The sequence below is a fragment of the Rhinolophus hipposideros genome (assembly GCF_964194185.1).
Source record: "Rhinolophus hipposideros genome assembly, chromosome: 19".
Lineage (NCBI taxonomy): Eukaryota > Metazoa > Chordata > Mammalia > Chiroptera > Rhinolophidae > Rhinolophus > Rhinolophus hipposideros.
This window is the reverse complement of record NC_138065.1, coordinates 49,566,014-49,585,053: the sequence shown is the minus strand read 5'-3', so window position 1 is coordinate 49,585,053 and position 19,040 is coordinate 49,566,014. Positions and strand designations below refer to the sequence as shown.

The following is a 19,040-nucleotide window of genomic DNA, read 5'->3' as shown; positions in this document are numbered from 1 at the left end:
TCTTCTAGAACATCGTCATGGCTAAACGTGGCCTTCTGGCTGAGGCTCTTAACTGAGGCTTATTTTCGGGGTAGGTCTCATTTTCAGGGAAACAGGTCGTACCCCAGAATGATGTCGATCTTACCGTCTTGCACAAGTGTCTGAGTAATTACCATCTACCCCTGTGTGCCAGGTCCATATTAGGCCTGTTCCTGTGACTTCTAGTACTCACAATCACCCTGCAGGGTAAATTCTCAGGTGTACAGCTCAGAAACCTCTGAGGCTCCCAGGGGCAGCCAAATTCAAGCCCGGCAAGGCGCTGGGCAGCGCAGGCCGATGTGCTCTCCATCCTCCGCCCTCAGCCCCACAGCATCCCGGAGAGCGAGACTCGGAGCTTCGGTCCCTCAGGGTTCCCTCTCCCCGACGCTCAGTTCCAGCCTTTGGGGCAAGACAGGCGGGCAGGGGTCCGATGTCGGTTACAGTCCAGAAAGGTGGTTGGAGAGTCCGGCGGGGCCCACAGACTCCGGGACAGAAAGCCGGGTCGGGACACAGGAGTCTCCAGGACCCCAGCGTCTGCTCACAGCCCCCCGCCCCGCCCCGCACTCGCTGCGCGTCCCTGCGCACTCCCAGGGGCACAGCGCTCATCCCCAGGCCGGGTCACCGCTCCCAGGGGCCTGGCCGAGGGCGGGGCCAGGCCGGCCCTGAAGGCTATATAGAGAGTGACAGGTCTGCCCAGGCCCAGGCCGGCCACTCCACTGTAGAATCCTAAGTGTCCAGGGACACTCTTCTAAAGAACCTCTCGAGACCTTCCTACAGGAGACCATGGGGAAAACAGTGGCCATCGTCGGAGCTGGGATCAGTGGCTTGGCTGCCATCCGGTGCTGTCTGGAAGAGGGGCTGGAGCCCACCTGCTTTGAAAGGAGCAATGATGTTGGAGGCCTGTGGAAATTTTCGGTGAGTGGCACATCGCTGGGACACCAATAGAAGGGAGAGGGGCTCTACAGCAAGTCCAATCTGATCAGTTCTAATTCAGACTTAGAGGCAGGTCCTAAAAGTTGCAGATCTGGAAAGTAAAATCTTCTCTCTCCCATCCCACTAGTGTCCAACCATTCAAAACAAACCATTTGCGCACGCCATCAGGGCTTATCCTGAAAAGGACATCTCCAGCTTATTAAATAATGTCACCAGCCTGACAGATCTCCAGGCTATAATGTCAGTAATTAGCCAAAATTGGGATTCTATCTCTATTGCTCTTAAATCCCTGGAACACGGGGGGAAAGAAAAAGAAAAACCTAGACGAGGGTCAGAAGTCCCAAGTTCTAATCTCCGTTCTCAGGTTTTCTAAGCAGATAGATTTTAGGCAAGTCACTTTTTCCTTTCTGGACCTCAAATGCTCATTTGTCAAATGCAGAGATTGGAAGTTAAGTTACCTTTAATGTGCCTTCCAATTCTAACAATTCTATAATGAACTCATGTCTTGGGCAGACATTATAAGTTATTATAAATGATGATGGTGTACATTGTGTGTGGTTGTCAGATACTCTGTGAGCTCCAAATCCAGAGGAAAAAATGATTGTCTCTGCCATTCAGGCTCATTGTTGTAGGAATAAGATAATCAGGAAATATTCATTATAAACACAGTTTTTAAATTTCAAAGCTGGGTTTGCGGAAACTTCTAGCCTTTCTGTTATGAACTTCCCAACCATTGTTATTGATATAGATGATACATGTTTGGCCTGAAGACATTACATCCACATCATTCATCTTGCAAGTATATTCTATCCTGGTCTCGGGTACAGCCCAACCTACAACAGGTGGCTCTAACAGAGCATATTGCTGCAAACTCAGAACACATATGTATTCATCTCAAGAGCATTTAGCAAAAAAATTGATGGTGCCTATAACCCTGAAAGCATTACATAAGACATAAGATCATTACTTTTTATTTTTCATTAGGGAATAATCAAGAGGGTGGTGGTGGTTGTTCTTGTTGTTGTTTACAAATTCAGTGCTATTTATATTTGCTCAGGGAGATATGGCCATTTAGCCTAAATGATGAAATGGTTCTCTCTTATCTCTTTAGCAGCAGTTAAATGCTGCTTGAGCATCTATTTTGCCCAAATTGTGTACTAGGTACTAGGCTAATATGTGACATAATCACACTACATGAATGGTTCTACTCCCTTTGGTGAAGCAAACCATCCTATAGGTCCACAGTCCTTTGACGGAAAGGGGGCAAAAGCCCATTGGATAGCAAAACCTGTCCTGAAGTCATATGGTCAGAAAACATGAGTAGAAGCCACAAGGCTACTTATAGCCTTCCTCTGGCCCACTCTGTGCTCCACTGCAAAAATTTTATTGCATTTGCTTATAAGGTGCTACCCAAAATCTCACTAGGAGTGTTATGGAAAAACATATCCCCAAATCTACAAATTCCAAAATGTGTCTGGCCCTAAGAGTTTCCAATAAGAGATCACAGTACTTTACAACAAGATAGCCCTTAGTTGACAGTCCACTTAATGAACATGAGCCTTGAGATTTAGAAAAGGGTGGACTACTGAATTCTTAGCAGGCCAGGGGAGACTTCCTGCAGGGATGGCACTCGGCTGAGAGTTGAAGGACGTCCTCAGACACGGAAAGTAGAGGACCACCGTGTGACACGACTGCGGGGAGTGCCGTCCCCGTTGTAATGTGTGGAAGGCGCCCTGTAGACAAGCAGTCACCGACAACATGCCAGGGCCATGTGAGAGAGGTTTCTAGGCAGGGGTGACCAAAAAGCAATGCATAAATGGCACGGAAAAGGCTATGAATATGGACTATCCAGGGGTCTGTAAGTTAACCAGTGCAGCCGGGTCAGAAAGCCTATCTAATGAAGCAACAGGTACCATATCGATAAGGTACAAAGTCAGACTCTGGGTTATTCAAAAGAGGGGGTGTCTCTTTCAGTAAGGTCACTGTATAGAGGTGGGATTATATCCTGTGAGGATGTAAACACATGCAGATATTCAAAACTTCGGCCCCTCCCCACACCCACCCCTTCCTTCTCTTTGAAGAAAACTTGCTTGGTACAATGTGTGATCAGAGAGGGATTTCTGCAAATGTGTTATATAAGGTTTCATCTTGCAGGTCCTGTTAGGCAGAAGGTGTTCCGGGAGAGAAACCTGATAATTCTGAACTATTCACTGCGTGTTTCTCCTGTACAATGAAAACCAAATGCGGTTTAAACACTAGTAGGCTGAATAAGCATGTTTTGAGTTTCTTATACTTTACTAGGACCTCCTGACCTCTGAAGCTTTTAATCGGCTGTAATAAGATCAACAAGCTGTGTACAATAGGTCACGGTCCCGTGGACTGCAGAAGAGGGAAACGGAACTGTCTGCATTTCTGTTCTACTTATTCCCTCGACTTAGTCGTTCACTTATTCACTCAACAAACACATATCTGCGTACACTGCATGTAGGGCCCTATGTTAGGTACAGTTGCAGATAAGAGGTACAGCAGGCCACCAGTGTTCTAAAAGCAGAGCAAAAGCGAGTGTTAGAATAACTATAGTAATACAAGTGAACATGATTAGGACAGTATAGACATTGGGAGCGTGGGAGAGGCGGAGATGACGCTCAGATGGTGAGAGGCAAGACGAGGAAAGGTATGAGAAAGGGGCCAACTTCTTAGCTGGACCTTCAGGGTAGATGCAGACCAGCAGAAATGAGATGAATAAGCAGAGATGGAATAGGAAAGAAGATCAAGGCAGATGACGAAAACGCACGCACAGCATTCTTGAACTAGCCTCTGTCTTTGCCCTCAAGTTGCTTACGTCCTAGCAGCGAAGAAGAGACATGGACACACTTATAAGCGTAGACGGATGATGATAATGTACCCGCAGAGGCTTGGATCTCTGGGTCTAGGGCTAGCTCTCCCAGCCAGAGGCAGACTCTGAGCTTAATTTCCTCCGTATTATCTCAAACCACCCCACACATGGAAATAAGAAAAGTGCGAGCTCTCTGGAACAATTTTCTGTTGCTATAGAATATATCTTTTGTTTGGAGAAAGAAAAGAGATATAGTGTATAGTCCACAGATTTAGGGGAAAACCTTCAAGGTGCTTTTTAGGGTACAAATGCAAGGAGCCCTAGGGCACAAATTCTTCTCTCCTCATGTTCTGATTGGCTGGGGCCCAGGGGCCAAAGGGCAGAAATTCATCAATGATGGAAATCATCCAAGAGCAGAATTGTACATCTTTTTTTAACCAGTGCCCAGCCCGCAGCTCAGCCCTCCCTCCCTTCAACGGGCAGCTGCAAAGCCTCCTTCCCACCTCTTTTTCTCTCAACCATCAACAAAAGGAAGGAGCTGTGAGTGAACCCGGGGAGACTCAAACCTCAGAACCTGCCAGACACCAGCCTTCACCCTCTTCCTGACCTTAGCAGAAATTTCCAAGTGAGGTTTTAAGAGTTAACATCTCTGAGCTTAGCTATGTGGAGAAATACAGCAACCATGAGTAGAGGAAGTTTTTATTTTCAACTTGAGGTGAAACCCTGAGGCCTCAGACAGCCCCCGAGAGACACAATCTTCCTAGTTCTTTCCGGTACTTCATGTCCCCATCTTCCAGAGGCCAGCGGGGGCTGGAGGGAGATAAATATTTCCAATCCAATTGCAACATGACATTTCATCCTGTTCCTTCATTTCATGAGAATTCCTTCAGGGTGTGGGGAAGCTGAGGCTGCCAGCTTTTAAATGCACTGGCAGGGCAGTACATTGTGTGAACTTTTCTATCCTTGCAACAGAGAGGAAATGCTGATTTTCTATTACGCCTCCAACGGCTTCTCAAAAGAAGCTACTTTTCAGTTACATGGTGGCTTTAAAATGTAGTCCCAAGACTGAACACAAGTTCTATGGCTTCTGGTTTCCTGTGTGTCTTTGGTGAGAACTGAATACCTCTAACTAGCGCATTAAGGGGTTCCTCAAGCACAGAATTCAGTACAAGAGAGTTGTAATGTGTAATGTGTGAAGCGTGGTCCCAAGCCCAGCAGCAGTGTCCCTGGCACTTGTTGGAAAGGGACAGGCCCCAACCCAGAATCAGAAATTCTGGGCGTGGGTCCAGGAATCTATGGACTAAGGAGCCCTTCAGGTGATTCTCACATCGCCAGAGTTGGGAAACCACTTCGAGAGACGGTTCCCTTGCTGTTGAAAAGCTCAGGGAACTCCATCCATATAGCCAATCAAATAGGCTAAAACAGCAGGCTCCTTTGCTTCATTCAGTTGTGTGGTCTTTTGTTTTATTTTTATTACTATTATTATTATTATTATTATTATTATTATTATTATTATTATTTAACATGAGTATGAGATCAGAACCAGGCCTGTGATTGGACAAAGAAAACTCTCTGGGTCTCAAAACACAGAACTAATACTGGGGATAATTAGAGTGAGGGGACCGAGGTGGACGGCAGCCAGCTCTGTGCCAGATCCTGTGCTCAAGGCATTTCTTTCTATATCTTACAGAGACCTGTGAACTTCTTTCCCATGGGTCTTTGGGTTTTGTTTGTATTATTATTATTATCATTATTATTATTATTACTTTACATATTAAAACGTTTTTAGTCAACCAAGAACTGAATATTCACTGAGCGGAATACCGTTCTTGGCTTCCTTTTTAAGCTGAGTTATTCTTCCTAGGACCATGTGGAAGAAGGCAAAGCCAGTATTTACCCATCGGTATTCACCAACTCTTCTAAAGAGATGATGTGCTTTCCAGACCTCCCACATCCTGATGATCACCCCAACTTCATGCACAACACCAAGATCCACGAATACTTAAGAACATTTGTCCAAAAGAATGACCTTTTAAGATATATACGGTTTGAGGTAAGAGCCTTGGGACCTGTGCTGTTGAGGTCAGTATGTTTGTGGGTTGGAGGAGAAGCACCACGCTACAGAAATCAGAGCCAAACGGTTGGACACATAGCCATCAGAGGCAGGGGGTTGGTTTGGATTGTACAGGATTCATGCATTAGGTTTGTTGGGCTTTGTTTTTGTCCCTAAACAAGTTCCCCGTGAGTCTCTGAGAGCTTTTAAAATACCACAGGAAATGCTGGAGGCAGCCATTCCATCACAGTGTACTTTCCATCCTCGCGCGCTCATATTTTAGAAACAATCCCAAGCTCTCTAGTCCATATTTAGACTTGATGTCAATGAGTCTGGTTCAAGAAAACATGGCATTCGCTACAGTCTTCCATTAGGAAGAGAGCAGCAATTTAAATGAATGATTAATATAGTATTTTCCCTCATCTTTCCCACACTTGGCTCCTTACACCAGGAGCCTTGGGAATTACGGTGTAGAGGCATTATCTCTGCAAATAACAGTAATGCTTTACATTTGTTTAGAACTCTTAACCTGAATTCATCACTGTTAAATACAGAGCACATATACTTAGAAAACTAATCAGCAAAATTGTGAATTGTGATTATATATAATTTTATTATGTTAAAATAATAAATAATATTATACATAATACCAATTATAATTATTAATTATACTAATAATCATATTTTAAAATGACAATAACTTAAATTAATTAGAGTAATTAAATATAGTTTTAATTGTATTTAATACAATTCAATTTTTACATATACTTATGTATAGTCATACTGTGGAAGTGGCTGATATTTCCAAAGGAGAATGTTTATCCAGAGCAAAGGAGAGACTAAGGATTGAACCCTAAGACATTCTCATATTTATGGAATAGATGGAAGATGAGGAAGAAATCATGAATGTCTCTGGAAGGTGGCAGTATATAAAATGGCATGGCACCTTTCTCCAGAGTACTCAGTGTTATATACCCCAAATTTACTAACTAGAGGTCATAAGAGTAATATACCCCAGTAAGTCATTTTCCTTTTGAGATCTGAAGATTCATTGTAACTCCAATTTTAATATCTTCCTATACATTTCTCAATGACCAGGAGACCTCATAACAATTATGTCCTCCACAAAAACACTGCTTAATAAATAAACAAATAAATAAGCAAACAAATATAGAATTGTAAGTAGAAGGAATTTCTTTCTGATTTTCTTTAAGACCCTGGTCTGCAGTATAAAGAAATGTCCCAGCTTCTCAGTCACTGGCCAATGGGAAATTGTTGTGGAAAAGGATGGGAAGCAGGAACCGACTGTGTTTGATACTGTGATGATTTGTTCGGGACATCATGTATACCCCAATCTGCCAAAGAATTCTTTTCCTGGTAAGTTTGGAAAATCTGTAATAATTTGGGGATTCATATATAAACAGCAAGGTTGGGACAGATCTTTCCATAGATTATACATGATGCTTATTCTTAGGGTTCCAAAATTTCAAAACAAATTTTTTAAGTTTGATGATATGTGAAATATAGTAATAATTAACCTCCTGAAACCCTATACGAAAAGAATCAAGGACTCATAAGTCAGAGATGAGATGAAGACACAGGTCCTTATCTTAGGCACAGAAACCCGGAATTAAGTCCTGACTGCACTGGGATGTCTGAGTGAAGGTACAATCACGAAAGTAAAGTCCAACTGCCAAACTGTTTAAATAAAGTCACAGTTTGTTATGTCATTTATAATATAAACATATTTGTTATTTATAGAGGGATCCGGGTTTTCTAACTTCATATATGTCCACATTTTACAAATTAACTTTAGAAATCTCAGTGTGTGTGTGTGTGTGTGTGTGTGTGTGTGCGTGCGTGTAGTGGCACACTCCATTACTATATAAAAATGAGAACATGAAATAAATACAATACACAAGCAACTTCCCTCCCTCCCTCACTCCCTTTCTTCTTCCCTCCTTCCCTCTTTTCTTTTCTTCCCTCCCTCCCTTCCCTTTTCCCTTCCTTACAACAGGAACACAAATCCACTCAAAAATCTGAGTTCCCATCTCAAGGCAAGAATTTTATTGGCCAAAAACATTTAAAAGAGTAGAGATTCAGGGACAATAGAAGATCAAAACCATCCCTGTTAAGAGGCAGTCTATTTTCTGTAGGCTGACAATAAATAGCATAGGCTCAGCTCACCTGGGCTCAGCTCATTATTCACTGGTTCTTTACCATGTGACCCCAGAGAAATCACTTAGTTGCCTCAATTTCCTTGTCTTTTAAAATGGAGATAAGGCCAATACCTACTATTCAGAGATGTGATCAAGATTAATGGCTAAAATATGTAAAGCCTTTAGCAGAGGGCCAGCCCACAGTAAGTACTCAATAAATATTAGCTATTATTATTATTATAAAAATAGATCTGCTCAGATCTTACTGGGTTTTTGTTTTTTAAGGTACTAAACGTAATTCTTTGGGGGTTTTGTGTCGAAAACCACCAAAAGGATAAATAACATTTCTAGTAGGGAACATTTTTTTTTAATTAAGACCGATAATAGAAGGTTTAAAATTAAAAAGGTCAAAGAAAGTGAGTCTTCACCATTTCTTCCGAAAATCCACTCAAACCACTCCCCATGTTCCACTTAGGCCTAGACCAGTTTCAAGGTCACTGCCTCCACAGCCGGGAATATAAGGGACCAGAAGCCTTCAAGGGGAAGAGGGTCCTCGTGATTGGCCTGGGGAACTCAGCATCTGACATTGCTATTGAGCTCAGCCGCCTGGCTACACAGGTAAATGATCTAAAATGTTTCAGGAAACAAACCTACAGTATGGCTGTACTACTAAATCAGCAGCCTAAATCAGCCCCGAGGATGATGTTTGTCATGTCAGTTACGTGTCAGCACAAGGGATCCACCTGTTGTAACCCACCTATTAAGTCAAGGGAGACTTGAGACCTTCTCCTTGTGAAGCAAGGTAACGTGGCCCATGCTAGTGAGAAACTACATTCTGCTGGAACCGGAAGTAAGTGTGTGTGCATGTGTGTGAGTGTATGTGGGGGGGGGGGTTGTATGTGCACATGCAATTGTGCATGTTTGTTTTAATTGAATGTTCTCATCACTTCCAAGCAGAGTGGTAGCTAGTCAGACTCGACCTTTATTTACTTAGCAGTATTTCATATTGTGTACCAGGCAAACCGAACTGTGCCTACCACTCTGAAGGCCTGGAAGATATAGAAGACGTAGTTTTTACTATTGTTTATCCAGTCAACAGCCAGGCCTTTCTATGTGTCAAATTATGTCAGACTAGAAATAGACGTAGAAATAAATCAGAGTAGTTCCTGGCTTGAAGGAGCAGACAATGGGAAGTGATGGACGTCAGACAGGCTGACCATTGCGAAAGGAGATAACGACATTTCAGTGACCTTAGATGTGGCAGCACCATGAAGAGAAGAGCTAACTTAGGCTGGATGGTGTCAATAAACACTTCCCAGAGGACTCCAAGCCACACCAAACATGACCCGTAGAACCTGAACAAACAACAGTTTTTAAAGGAAATAGGTGCTCAATAAATAAGTTCTCAACTGCGTGCACATAAAAGCGAAGGATTTTTTAAGAGTCCAATTCCCTTGGGTTATCACCAAGGTGGTACAATGGTCAGGCACTTAGGCTTGTCTCAGGGCTGAGGCAGATGCCATGGTTTGGGGATACCCCTGCAAGACGCTGGGGTGGGTGTGTAGGGAAAACTAGAAAAAGAGACCAGGGACAGAGAACAGAACTAAATCCTTGGCATCTCCTCAGCCTAGGGTTTCCAGGCGGGAATTCCCACCCATTCTCAGAAATTTTTTTCGCTTTCCCCTTCCCGAATTCCAAGATATCAACTGTTTTCTGTTCTCCACAAATCGTTTCCACAAAGTGACGGCCGATACTACCAACCACCTGGGTTCAAGGAGCCGATTTTCCTGATTTCCCGACCAACTTTTCTCGCACTGTAAGAGTGCGCCTGCCTGGACATTGAGGGAAATGTGTGGAGACGTCCATAGAGCTGTGTCGCATCTGCTTACTTCTTACCGAGTGATACTGAAATCTATGTTGCCTTCCCCACCAGGTCGTCATCAGCACCAGAACTGGTTCCTGGGTTCTGAGCCGGGTTGGGGATAATGGCTACCCGTGGGACATGGTGTACATTACCCGCTTCGCGTCCTTTCTCCGGAAGGTCCTTCCTTCATTTGTCTCTGACTGGTTACATGTCAAGCAGATGAACACACGGCTGAAGCATGAGAACTACGGCCTGATGCCTTTAAATGGGTACGACAAATACACATTTATCATTCAAAACAGCGGAGCACTAGGTTATGTTGAATTCTTTCTCTCTGGGTCTTACTTTAGTTGGTTCACCGAGGCTGGTGGGATTAAACTGAGGGCTGCAGAGTTGACACGGTATGCCCAGAGACCAGGTATGGGATGAAAATCTTACTGAAATTCGTCTCGTGGGGAAAGGCGTAAGGAAATACAAACAGGGGTGGTGCAGACAGTTAGGTCACCCTGACACGCAGAATTCAGTTGTGGTAACTACATGCTACAGCAGAGAATTTTGAGGGCTGGAACAACTCATAAATTGTGTGTGTGGCGGGGGGGGGGGGGGCGGGTTGAGGAATATCTTTTCTAAGATTATGGGTGAATGGGGATAGAAATAATAATAGTAATACCTATTCCTGAGGACTGTTGTATTCAGTTAGACAAAAAAACTATAAGACTTTGTAAACTATAAAGCTTCTCAAACTATTGGTCCTTCGTCGTCTCAAATGTTCTCAGGAACAATTAACAAAGTGATATTAATCAACACGTCTCAGCAGTCGGAAGACTCAAAACAAAAAGCCCCTCCACCACAGAACGGTGACACTTTTGCAGAATGGTCAGGAGGCAGGCGACATTTCAGGCACGAGGGAGTCACAGAACCAAGAAGCCAATCAAATTCACAAGATTCATGTATGTCCTTCTCTATGGAGACAGAGCCCAACACCCGAGAAAGGCATTCTCGTTAGAAGAATCCCTATGACAATCAACTGAAAAAATATGTAAGTGGGTGAGACAAGAAAGAAGTCACGAAGAAGTTTCACACTTGGCCCATTCTGGGAAGTGTTTCATTGTGCTTAGAGAAACAGGTTAAGGAAAAATAAGAGGGAACTGGGAATTAGAATAGCAAACATCAGGGTTAGGAGCTAAACCCTCACTCCCCAGCACTTTTCCTCCCTTATCTGACAGACTGCTAGATCCCTAAAGGAAAAAAAAAATGTAGATTTAAATGCAAAAAAAAAAAAAAAAATCTAAATTTTTTTTGCATTTAAAATTATGCTTAACGTAATAGCAGTCCCAAAGCTTGAGCTGGTTAAGAGTTTTTGTCTCATGAGGGTAACTGCAAATTGTATTTTGGCTTTGTCCTTTAGGCAATTAAACCACTGTTTTGGAAATTCACTCCTAAGAACTAAACTCCCTCCCAGAAATGGTCCCAAGTACCTAAGGTGTCATTGACATATTCTCACTGCTGCCTTGGGGAGCAGAGGTGGAGGAGGGGAGAGAAAAACAGGTTTCACTGTGACCTACTTTGTGTCACTTTATAAGGTAAAGGAAGAGGCTGCAGGATTAAATGGAGGTAGAAGTAGAGAGACAAATTCCAAAATTTTTAAAGTTTCTCAGTGTTTGAGATAGTGGGAGGAAATTTCCAAATCCATGAAGGAAACTTAACTGAAAATGAAGAATGCCATCAAAACACCATTCCTAGAATTTTGGCAACTGAAGTACAGTATCAAAGATGTTATACTTTCTTTTGTGACCACAGCTGATGAAAGGAAACCAAAGGTGGCACTCACCCATGCCACGCCATCCAATCTGCTTTCCTCATGCAAGAGGAACCTTAGTTGCAATAATGGTTCTCTTATAAGAACATGCTTGCTGGTGCCAGGCACACTTTTAAGTGCTTGACAGATTATTGGTGAAGTAATTCTTACAACCCTGTCAGGTAGATTCTCTATTATCGCCATTTCACACATAAGGAAACAAATGCAGACAAGTAACAGCTAGTAAGAGATGGAGCCAGGTGATAAATTTGGGTCATCAGGCTCCAGAGTCAGCACTCTTAACCATTTTATTATGTCATGGAATCAGTCTTATTCTAATCTATTTGGTGAGTCTTCAAAGAGCGTAAGTACCCCTAAGAGAATCTTCAACTTTCAAGGGGCCAAATGAGGCACCTTAGACAGAAATTCTTAAGGACTATTTTAGGCAATACAAAAGGAATCGCCACCCTCCCCAAAAAAAGGGCTGTCCTCATGCTGATGTGTAACCACTTGAATTTGGTTTCAATGCCATGGGTGGTTGCAGGTATTTGGGGGAAATGAAATACTTTATGGCAAAGACCTTTGTCTCTTGTTTCTGGTCAGCACCCTGGGGAAAGAGCCTTTGTTCAATGATGAGCTCCCATCATGCATCCTGTGTGGCACCTTGTCCATCAAGCCCAGTGTGAAGAAGTTCACGGAGACCTCCGCCATGTTTGAGGATGGGACCGTGTTTGAGGATGTTGACTGCGTCATCTTCGCCACAGGCTATGATTACGCCTACCCCTTCCTCATCGATGAGTCCATCATCAAGGGCAGAAACAACGAGATCACCTTGTTTAAAGGCATCTTCCCCCCGCTCATGGAGAAGCCAACCTTCGCTTTGATTGGCTTTGTCCAATCCCTGGGGTCTGCCATCATCACAGCTGACATGCAAGCCCGCTGGGCTGCTAAAGTGTTTGCAAGTAGGTGGGCCATTTCCATCTCTCATTCATGTAGTCAGTGAACATTTATTGAGCTCCTGCTGTATACCAAGCACTGTGCTAGGTGCTATAGATATAAAGAGAACACGACAGACATGCTCTTCGGCCTCAAAAAGCTTAAAATAGGGTGAGGAGAGTGCCACCAGAGGGGAAATTCTAGAGTGTTCTGATGAAAGGAGTTAGGCAGGGAGTCATTCCGTGAAGAGGGAACAGCATGAGGAAAGGCCTAAAGGTGAGAAGCAGCATGGAGTGTGTGAGGATCCAGAAACATTTTGGTGTGACGGAATATAAAGCCAAGATAGGCAGTGGCAAGAAATGGAGGATGGAACCTGAGCATGGAGGGCCTTATGAGCTGTGCTAAAGAGATGAGACTTCTAGTCGTGGAATTGTAAGGATTTTGCAAGGCTTTAAGCCAGAGAAGGAGGGCAGTGGGTCACTGGAATGTCAAAGCACATCTCAAAGGTTGGAAAGGCCTTGTCGGGGGCATGCTGGAAAGCTTGCTGGTGTCAACCTGTCAGAATAATGATGCCAGGTCACCCCTACTCTATTGACAATCTTCTTCCCATCCCTCCACTCTCAGCTCCATGGTCTCCAGGGGCTACAAGTATGTTTATGTGAAAGAATCAAGTATATGAGGATTACAGGGAGAAAGGCAAGGTCTCAAATACATTTATTAATGGACTCCAATTCTATTGAGCATCACTATGACTGAAAGTGCACTTTCAGTCAAACGTTCATGTAGCAAATATTTACTGGGCACCAACGATGTGCCAGGCTCTGTCTTGGCACTTAGGACACAATGTCAAACAAAACGAATTACCAATGGGCTGAGGTAACAGTGAGTGGGAGGTATTCACTCACTGCAAACGCCATAACAACTGCTTGCCATCGGATGTTACAAAGGCAAATGAGCTACCGTCAGCCCCCAGAAGAAGCCTCCACAGAGGGAGTGAAATTTACAAGAAACTAACAATTTTGGCTGCCCATTCTTGTTTAAAAATTTATTTTTCAGTTCCAGTTAACATCGAAGCTTATATTAGTTTCAAGTGTACAACATAGTGATTAGACATTTATATACCATACAAAGTAATCACCCTAATAAGTCTAGCACCCACAGTCTCCTTGGTTGTAAGCTGATACTGGAAAACCCATGCTTCCTACCATTGTCCACTTTGAATTGCAATGTACCTTAGAGTGAACTATTTTACTGGGTTATTTCTTGAGAGAATCCTTAATAAGAGGAGGAAAACATGAAATATGAAGAAATTGTTAAGCATGTCTGTGATGTGTACCGGAGCTCCACTGAGAATTTGGCTCTCCATAAGGTCACAGGAATATGAGATTGGGTAATTTGAAATTGCAAACTCTTCTGCTGTCACCATCTGATTGCTTTGCCATTCCCAGAATTTGTTCGTTGGCTTCTCACGTCTTTGTTTCTGAAAATTGTTATTCTACTAAAGACACCAAAGATAGCTCCTCTTGATACAAAATCTTCTAGGGATAGAGTTCATAAATACTGAAAGAAATTCATCATGTGTCATACCTTTCTGGTTTATCTTTTTCAATATTTTCTCTCTTCATTTCTTTTCTAGACTCATGTTCCCTGCCAACTACAAAGGAAATGATGGACGATATTGATGAGAACATGGAGAAAAACCTCAAATGGTAAGAAATGAACTTGCTAATGAAACGAATGGAACACTAACTATAATCAAACAATATTAGATGGGAAAATACTAGTCACTACATTTCTCCTGTATAACACTAGAATACAGGTTCTCAAATGGGGTAATTTTGGCCCTCCAGGAGACATTTGACAAAGTCTGAAGACATTTCTGGTTATCACAAGTGAAGAAGACAGGCTACTGGCATCTAATGGGTAGAAATCGGGGATGCTGCTGAACATCCTACAGTTCAGGGGACTGTCCACTGAAACAAAGACGTATCCAGTTCAAAATCCCAGTAGTGCTGAGGTTGACAAATGACTGTAACACTTTCTCCAAGAGCTCTTTCTCATCAGCCATATGTCTGTCCTAACCACAGCAATCAGACAAGAAAAAGAAATAACAGGTATCCAGATTGGAAAAGAACAAGTAAAATTGTCATGATTTGCAAATAATGTAATATTTTCTGTGGAAAATTCTAAAGATTTCACCAAAATAACTATTCAAATAAATGAAGTCAGTAAAGTTGCAGGATACACAATTAATTCAGAAGCCTGTTACATTTCTATATGCAACTAACAAACTATCAGAAAGAGAAATTAGGAAAACAATCCCACGTACAATTGCACCAAAAAGTATAAATTATCTAGGAATAAATTTATCAAAGGAAGTGAAAGACCTGCACTTGGCAAGCTATAAGACCCTGATGATAGAAATTGAAGAAGACACAAATAAATAGAATGATATACAATGCTCATTAATTGGAATGATATAAAATGCTCATGGATTGGAAGAATTATTATCATTAAAATGTCCATACTACCTAAAACAATCTACAGATTCAATACAATTCCTATCATAATACCAAAGGCATTTTTTACAGAACTAGAACAAATAATCCTGAAATTAATATGGAACCACAAAAAAACCCTGAATAGCCAAAGAAATCTTGAGAAAGAAGAACAAAGTTGGAGGCATCATGCTCCCTGATTTCAAAGGATACTTCAAAGCATGGTGGTGACACTAAAACAGACACCTAGATCAATAGAACAGAATACAGAGCCCAGAAATAAATCCCCACTCATATGGTTACTTGATCTACAAGAAAGGAGACAAGAACATACAGTGGGAAAAGAAGAATTTCTTCAATAAAAGATGTTGGGAAAACTAGACAAATACATGCCAAAAAAATGAAACTAGATCACTTTCTTACACTATATACAAGAAAAAACTCAAAATGAATTAAAGACTTACAGGTAAGACCTAAAACCATAAAACTCCTATAAGAACACATAGGCAGTAAACTCTTTGACATCGGTCTTTGCGATATTGTTTTGAATATTCTCCTAGGGCAAAGGCAATAAAAGGAAAAATAAACAAATGGGATTACATCAAAGTAAAAAGCTTTTGCAACAAACAAAGCTCATAGATACAGACAACAGAATGTTGGTTACCAGAGGAGAAGGGGGTTGGGAGGACAAAAAGGGTAAATGAGGCCAAATTCAACATGATGGAAAGAAACTAGACTTTGGGTAGTGAGCACACGATAGAGTTATATAGAGATGTTATAAAGTTGTACACCTGAAATTTATATAATGTTACCATATGTTACCACAGTCAATTTAATTTAAAAACAAAAGCTTTTGATGGGAGCAAACCATCAATAAGATGAAAAGGTGACTTACTGAATAGAAGAAGATATTTGCAAATGATATCCAAAAGATATAAAGAACTCACATAATTCAATATAAAAAAAAAAAACAACCTGATTAAAAAATGGGCAGAGGACCTGAAAAGACATGTTTCCAAAAACATAGATGGCCACAGACACATGAAAGATGCTCAACATCACTAATCATGAGGGACATGCAAATTAAAATCACAATGAAATATCGCCTTACACCTGTCAAAATGGCTATTATCAAAAAAACAAGAAATAATAAGTGTTGGCAAGGAAATGGAGAAAAGGGAATCCTTGTGCCATGTTGATGGGAGTGTAAATTAGTGCAGCTACTATGGAAAACAGTATGGAGGCTCCTCAAAAAATTAAGACTAGAGCTACCAAATGACCCAGCAATTCCACTTTTAGGTATTTATCTGAAGAAAATGAAAATTATTTTAAAAGATATCTGCACCCCTATGTTGATTGCAGCACTCTTTACAGGAGCCAAGATATGGAATCAACCTGTGTCCATCAAAAGATGACTGGATAAAGATATGGTCCATATATACCATGGAATATTACTCAGCCATAAAAAAATAAAATCTTACCATTTGCGCCAACTTGGATGGACCTAGAGAGTATTATGTGAATTTGTATGTCAACTATAGCTAAAAGTGAATTTAAAAAAAAGAATAATCACGTATTAAAGAAAAAACTAAGTTAATCAGTCACCCGGAGACCCTAGGGTCAGTTTACTTCAGGCCATTTGACCAGAGGCAAAAGCCCAACATGACATCAAACTTGGATAGAGATTAGGAAGGAGAGAAAAATGAAAGGTCATTTACAGTCAAAGAACAAATGATAAATTCAATGTTGTGGGAAAAGAGAGGAGTGGAGGTGTTACAGGAGGTGCAGACTAAAATGCTACTTTTCATGTACAATATACATGGTATATTGGTGCTCCTGTTTACCAGTCATTTCAATATGTTCTTTTCTTTCCTCAGGTTTGGCCAGAGCCAGTCGTTGCAGACAGATTACATCACATACATGGACGAGCTGAGCTCCTTCATAGGGGCCAAGCCTAACATACCATGGCTCTTCCTGACTGACCCCCAGCTGGCCCTGGAGGTGTACTTTGGTCCTTGTACCCCATACCAGTTTCGACTTATGGGACCAGGGAAGTGGGATGGAGCCAGAAATGCCATCCTGACCCAGTGGGACCGAGTACTGAAACCAACCAGAACAAGAGTTGTCAGTGAAATTCACAGACCCCGACATCTTTACAATTTGCTTAAAATGCTTTTATTCCCGCTGCTTCTCCTGACTGTTTTGCTTACATTTTATTAGCGAGAAAGTTCTTTGGGTCTCAGAGTTCAGCCTAGAACTTTAATTGCAGACATGCCTACACACATATATAAAACCCCACAGCTGCTTTCTCCCTTCCTGCAGATGTACAAATGAATTCTGGCCCTAGTGACTCAAAGTCTAAATAAAATGAAAAATATTCAGCCTCTCTTTTCTTTCTTTTTTTTTTAAGTAAAGTTTGTTGGAGAGACAATTGTTAGTAAAATGACATAGGTTTCAGATGTACAGTTCTGTAATACATTATCTATAAATCCCATTGTGTGTTCACCACCCACCCAGAGTCAGTTCTCCTTACATCACCATATGTTTGATCCCCCTTAACCCTCATCTGCCACTCCCTCCCGCCTTTCCCTCTGGCAATCACTAAACTATTGTCTGTGCCTATGAGTTTTTATTTCTTCATTTGTTTGTCTTATTCTTTTGTTGTTTTCAGCTTTATATCCCACATACCAGTGAAATTATACGGTTCTCAACCTTTTCTCTCTGACTTATTTCGCTTAGCATAATAATCTCAAGATTTATCCATGGCCAATAGACATACAAAAAAAATGCTCAACATCACTAATCATCAGAGAAATGCAAATAAAACCCACAATGAGGTATCATCTCACCCCAGTCAGAATGGCTGTCATCAACAAGACAAATAGTAACAAGTGTTGGAGAGACTGTGGAGAAAAAGGAACACTCATACACCATTGGTGGGAATGCAGACTGGTGCAGCCGCTATGGAAGGCAGTGTGGAGGTTCCTCAAAAACTTAAAAATAGAATTACCATATGACCCAGCAATCCCACTCCTGGGTATCTATCCAAAATAATCTGAAAACACTTATCCATAAAGACACGTGTGCTCCAATGTTCATTGCAGCTTTACGGTGACCAAGACATGGAAATAACCAAAATGTCCTTCGATAGATGAATGGATAAAGAAGTTGTGGTACATATACACAATGGAATACTATTCGGCATTAAGGAAAGATGACATAGGAGCATTTGTGACAACATGGATGGATCTTGAGAGTATAATGCTAAGTGAAATAAGTCAGACAGAAAAAGCAGAGAACCCTATGATTTCACTGATATGTGGTATATAAACCAAAAACAACAAAAGAACAAGACAAACAAATGAGAAAGAAAAACTCATAGACACAGACAATAATTTAGTGGTTACCAGAGGGTACGGGGGTGGGAGGTGGGTGATGAGGGTAAGGGGGATCAAATATATGGTGATGGAAGGAGAACTGACTCTGGGTGGTGAACACACAATGGGATTTATAGATGATGTAATACAGAATTGTACACCTGAAATCTATGTAAATTTACTAACAATTGTCACCCCAATAAATTTAATTAAAAAAAAAAGAAGTTGTGGCATATATACACAATGGAATATTATTCGGCGGTAAGAAAAGATGACACAGCCTCTCCTTTCTGATGAAAATCTATACTCTAAAATGCTTTTCACATGCTGAATTGGCAAGTTTGGAGATGCTTAAGATACAGCAGAAGATGGGAGAATGAATGGCAGTGAGCACAGATCTGTAGGGTGAACAAAGTAATAAACTTTTTAAAGGGTGTTTTGCCATGACAAGAATTGACATCACGACCATATTGAGTCTTCCAACCTATGACACAGTACATCTTTGCATTTATTTAGATCTTTCATTTCCCTCAGTGTTTTGTAGTTTTTAATGTATAGGTCTTACCCA

General features: G+C 41.6%; 2 protein-coding genes across 2 annotated transcripts in view; both read left to right on the top strand.

Annotated features, from left to right (window-relative positions):
• The window catches only part of MROH9 (maestro heat like repeat family member 9), a gene marked incomplete at both ends in the record, with an annotated part of 51,178 nt that extends 50,430 nt beyond the window's left edge, over window positions 1-748 (top strand). Inside the window, one exon of the mRNA XM_081026205.1 lies at window positions 238-748. Coding sequence (XP_080882331.1) covers window positions 238-748 — 511 coding nt within the window. The remainder of the gene's footprint in view (window positions 1-237) is intronic.
• On the top strand, window positions 283-17,481 carry LOC308487423 (putative dimethylaniline monooxygenase [N-oxide-forming] 6). Its single transcript, XM_081025635.1, has 8 exons — window positions 283-933; window positions 5,652-5,840; window positions 7,055-7,217; window positions 8,475-8,617; window positions 9,933-10,132; window positions 12,265-12,623; window positions 14,234-14,306; window positions 16,973-17,481. Exons 1-8 carry the CDS (start codon window positions 802-804, stop codon window positions 17,313-17,315), a joined length of 1,602 nt encoding a protein of 533 aa, XP_080881761.1. The 5' UTR covers window positions 283-801; the 3' UTR covers window positions 17,316-17,481.
• The last annotated feature ends 1,559 nt before the right edge of the window (window positions 17,482-19,040 follow it).

Bases quoted from the DNA above. Each gene is read 5' to 3' on its own strand.
- LOC308487423 (XM_081025635.1), top strand. From the start codon at position 802: ATGGGGAAAACAGTGGCCATCGTCGGAGCTGGGATCAGTGGCTTGGCT. The intron at 5,841-7,054 runs GTAAGAGCCTTG...ATTTTCTTTAAG, and splicing joins TAAGATATATACGGTTTGAG to ACCCTGGTCTGCAGTATAAA. The intron at 8,618-9,932 runs GTAAATGATCTA...CTTCCCCACCAG, and splicing joins TCAGCCGCCTGGCTACACAG to GTCGTCATCAGCACCAGAAC.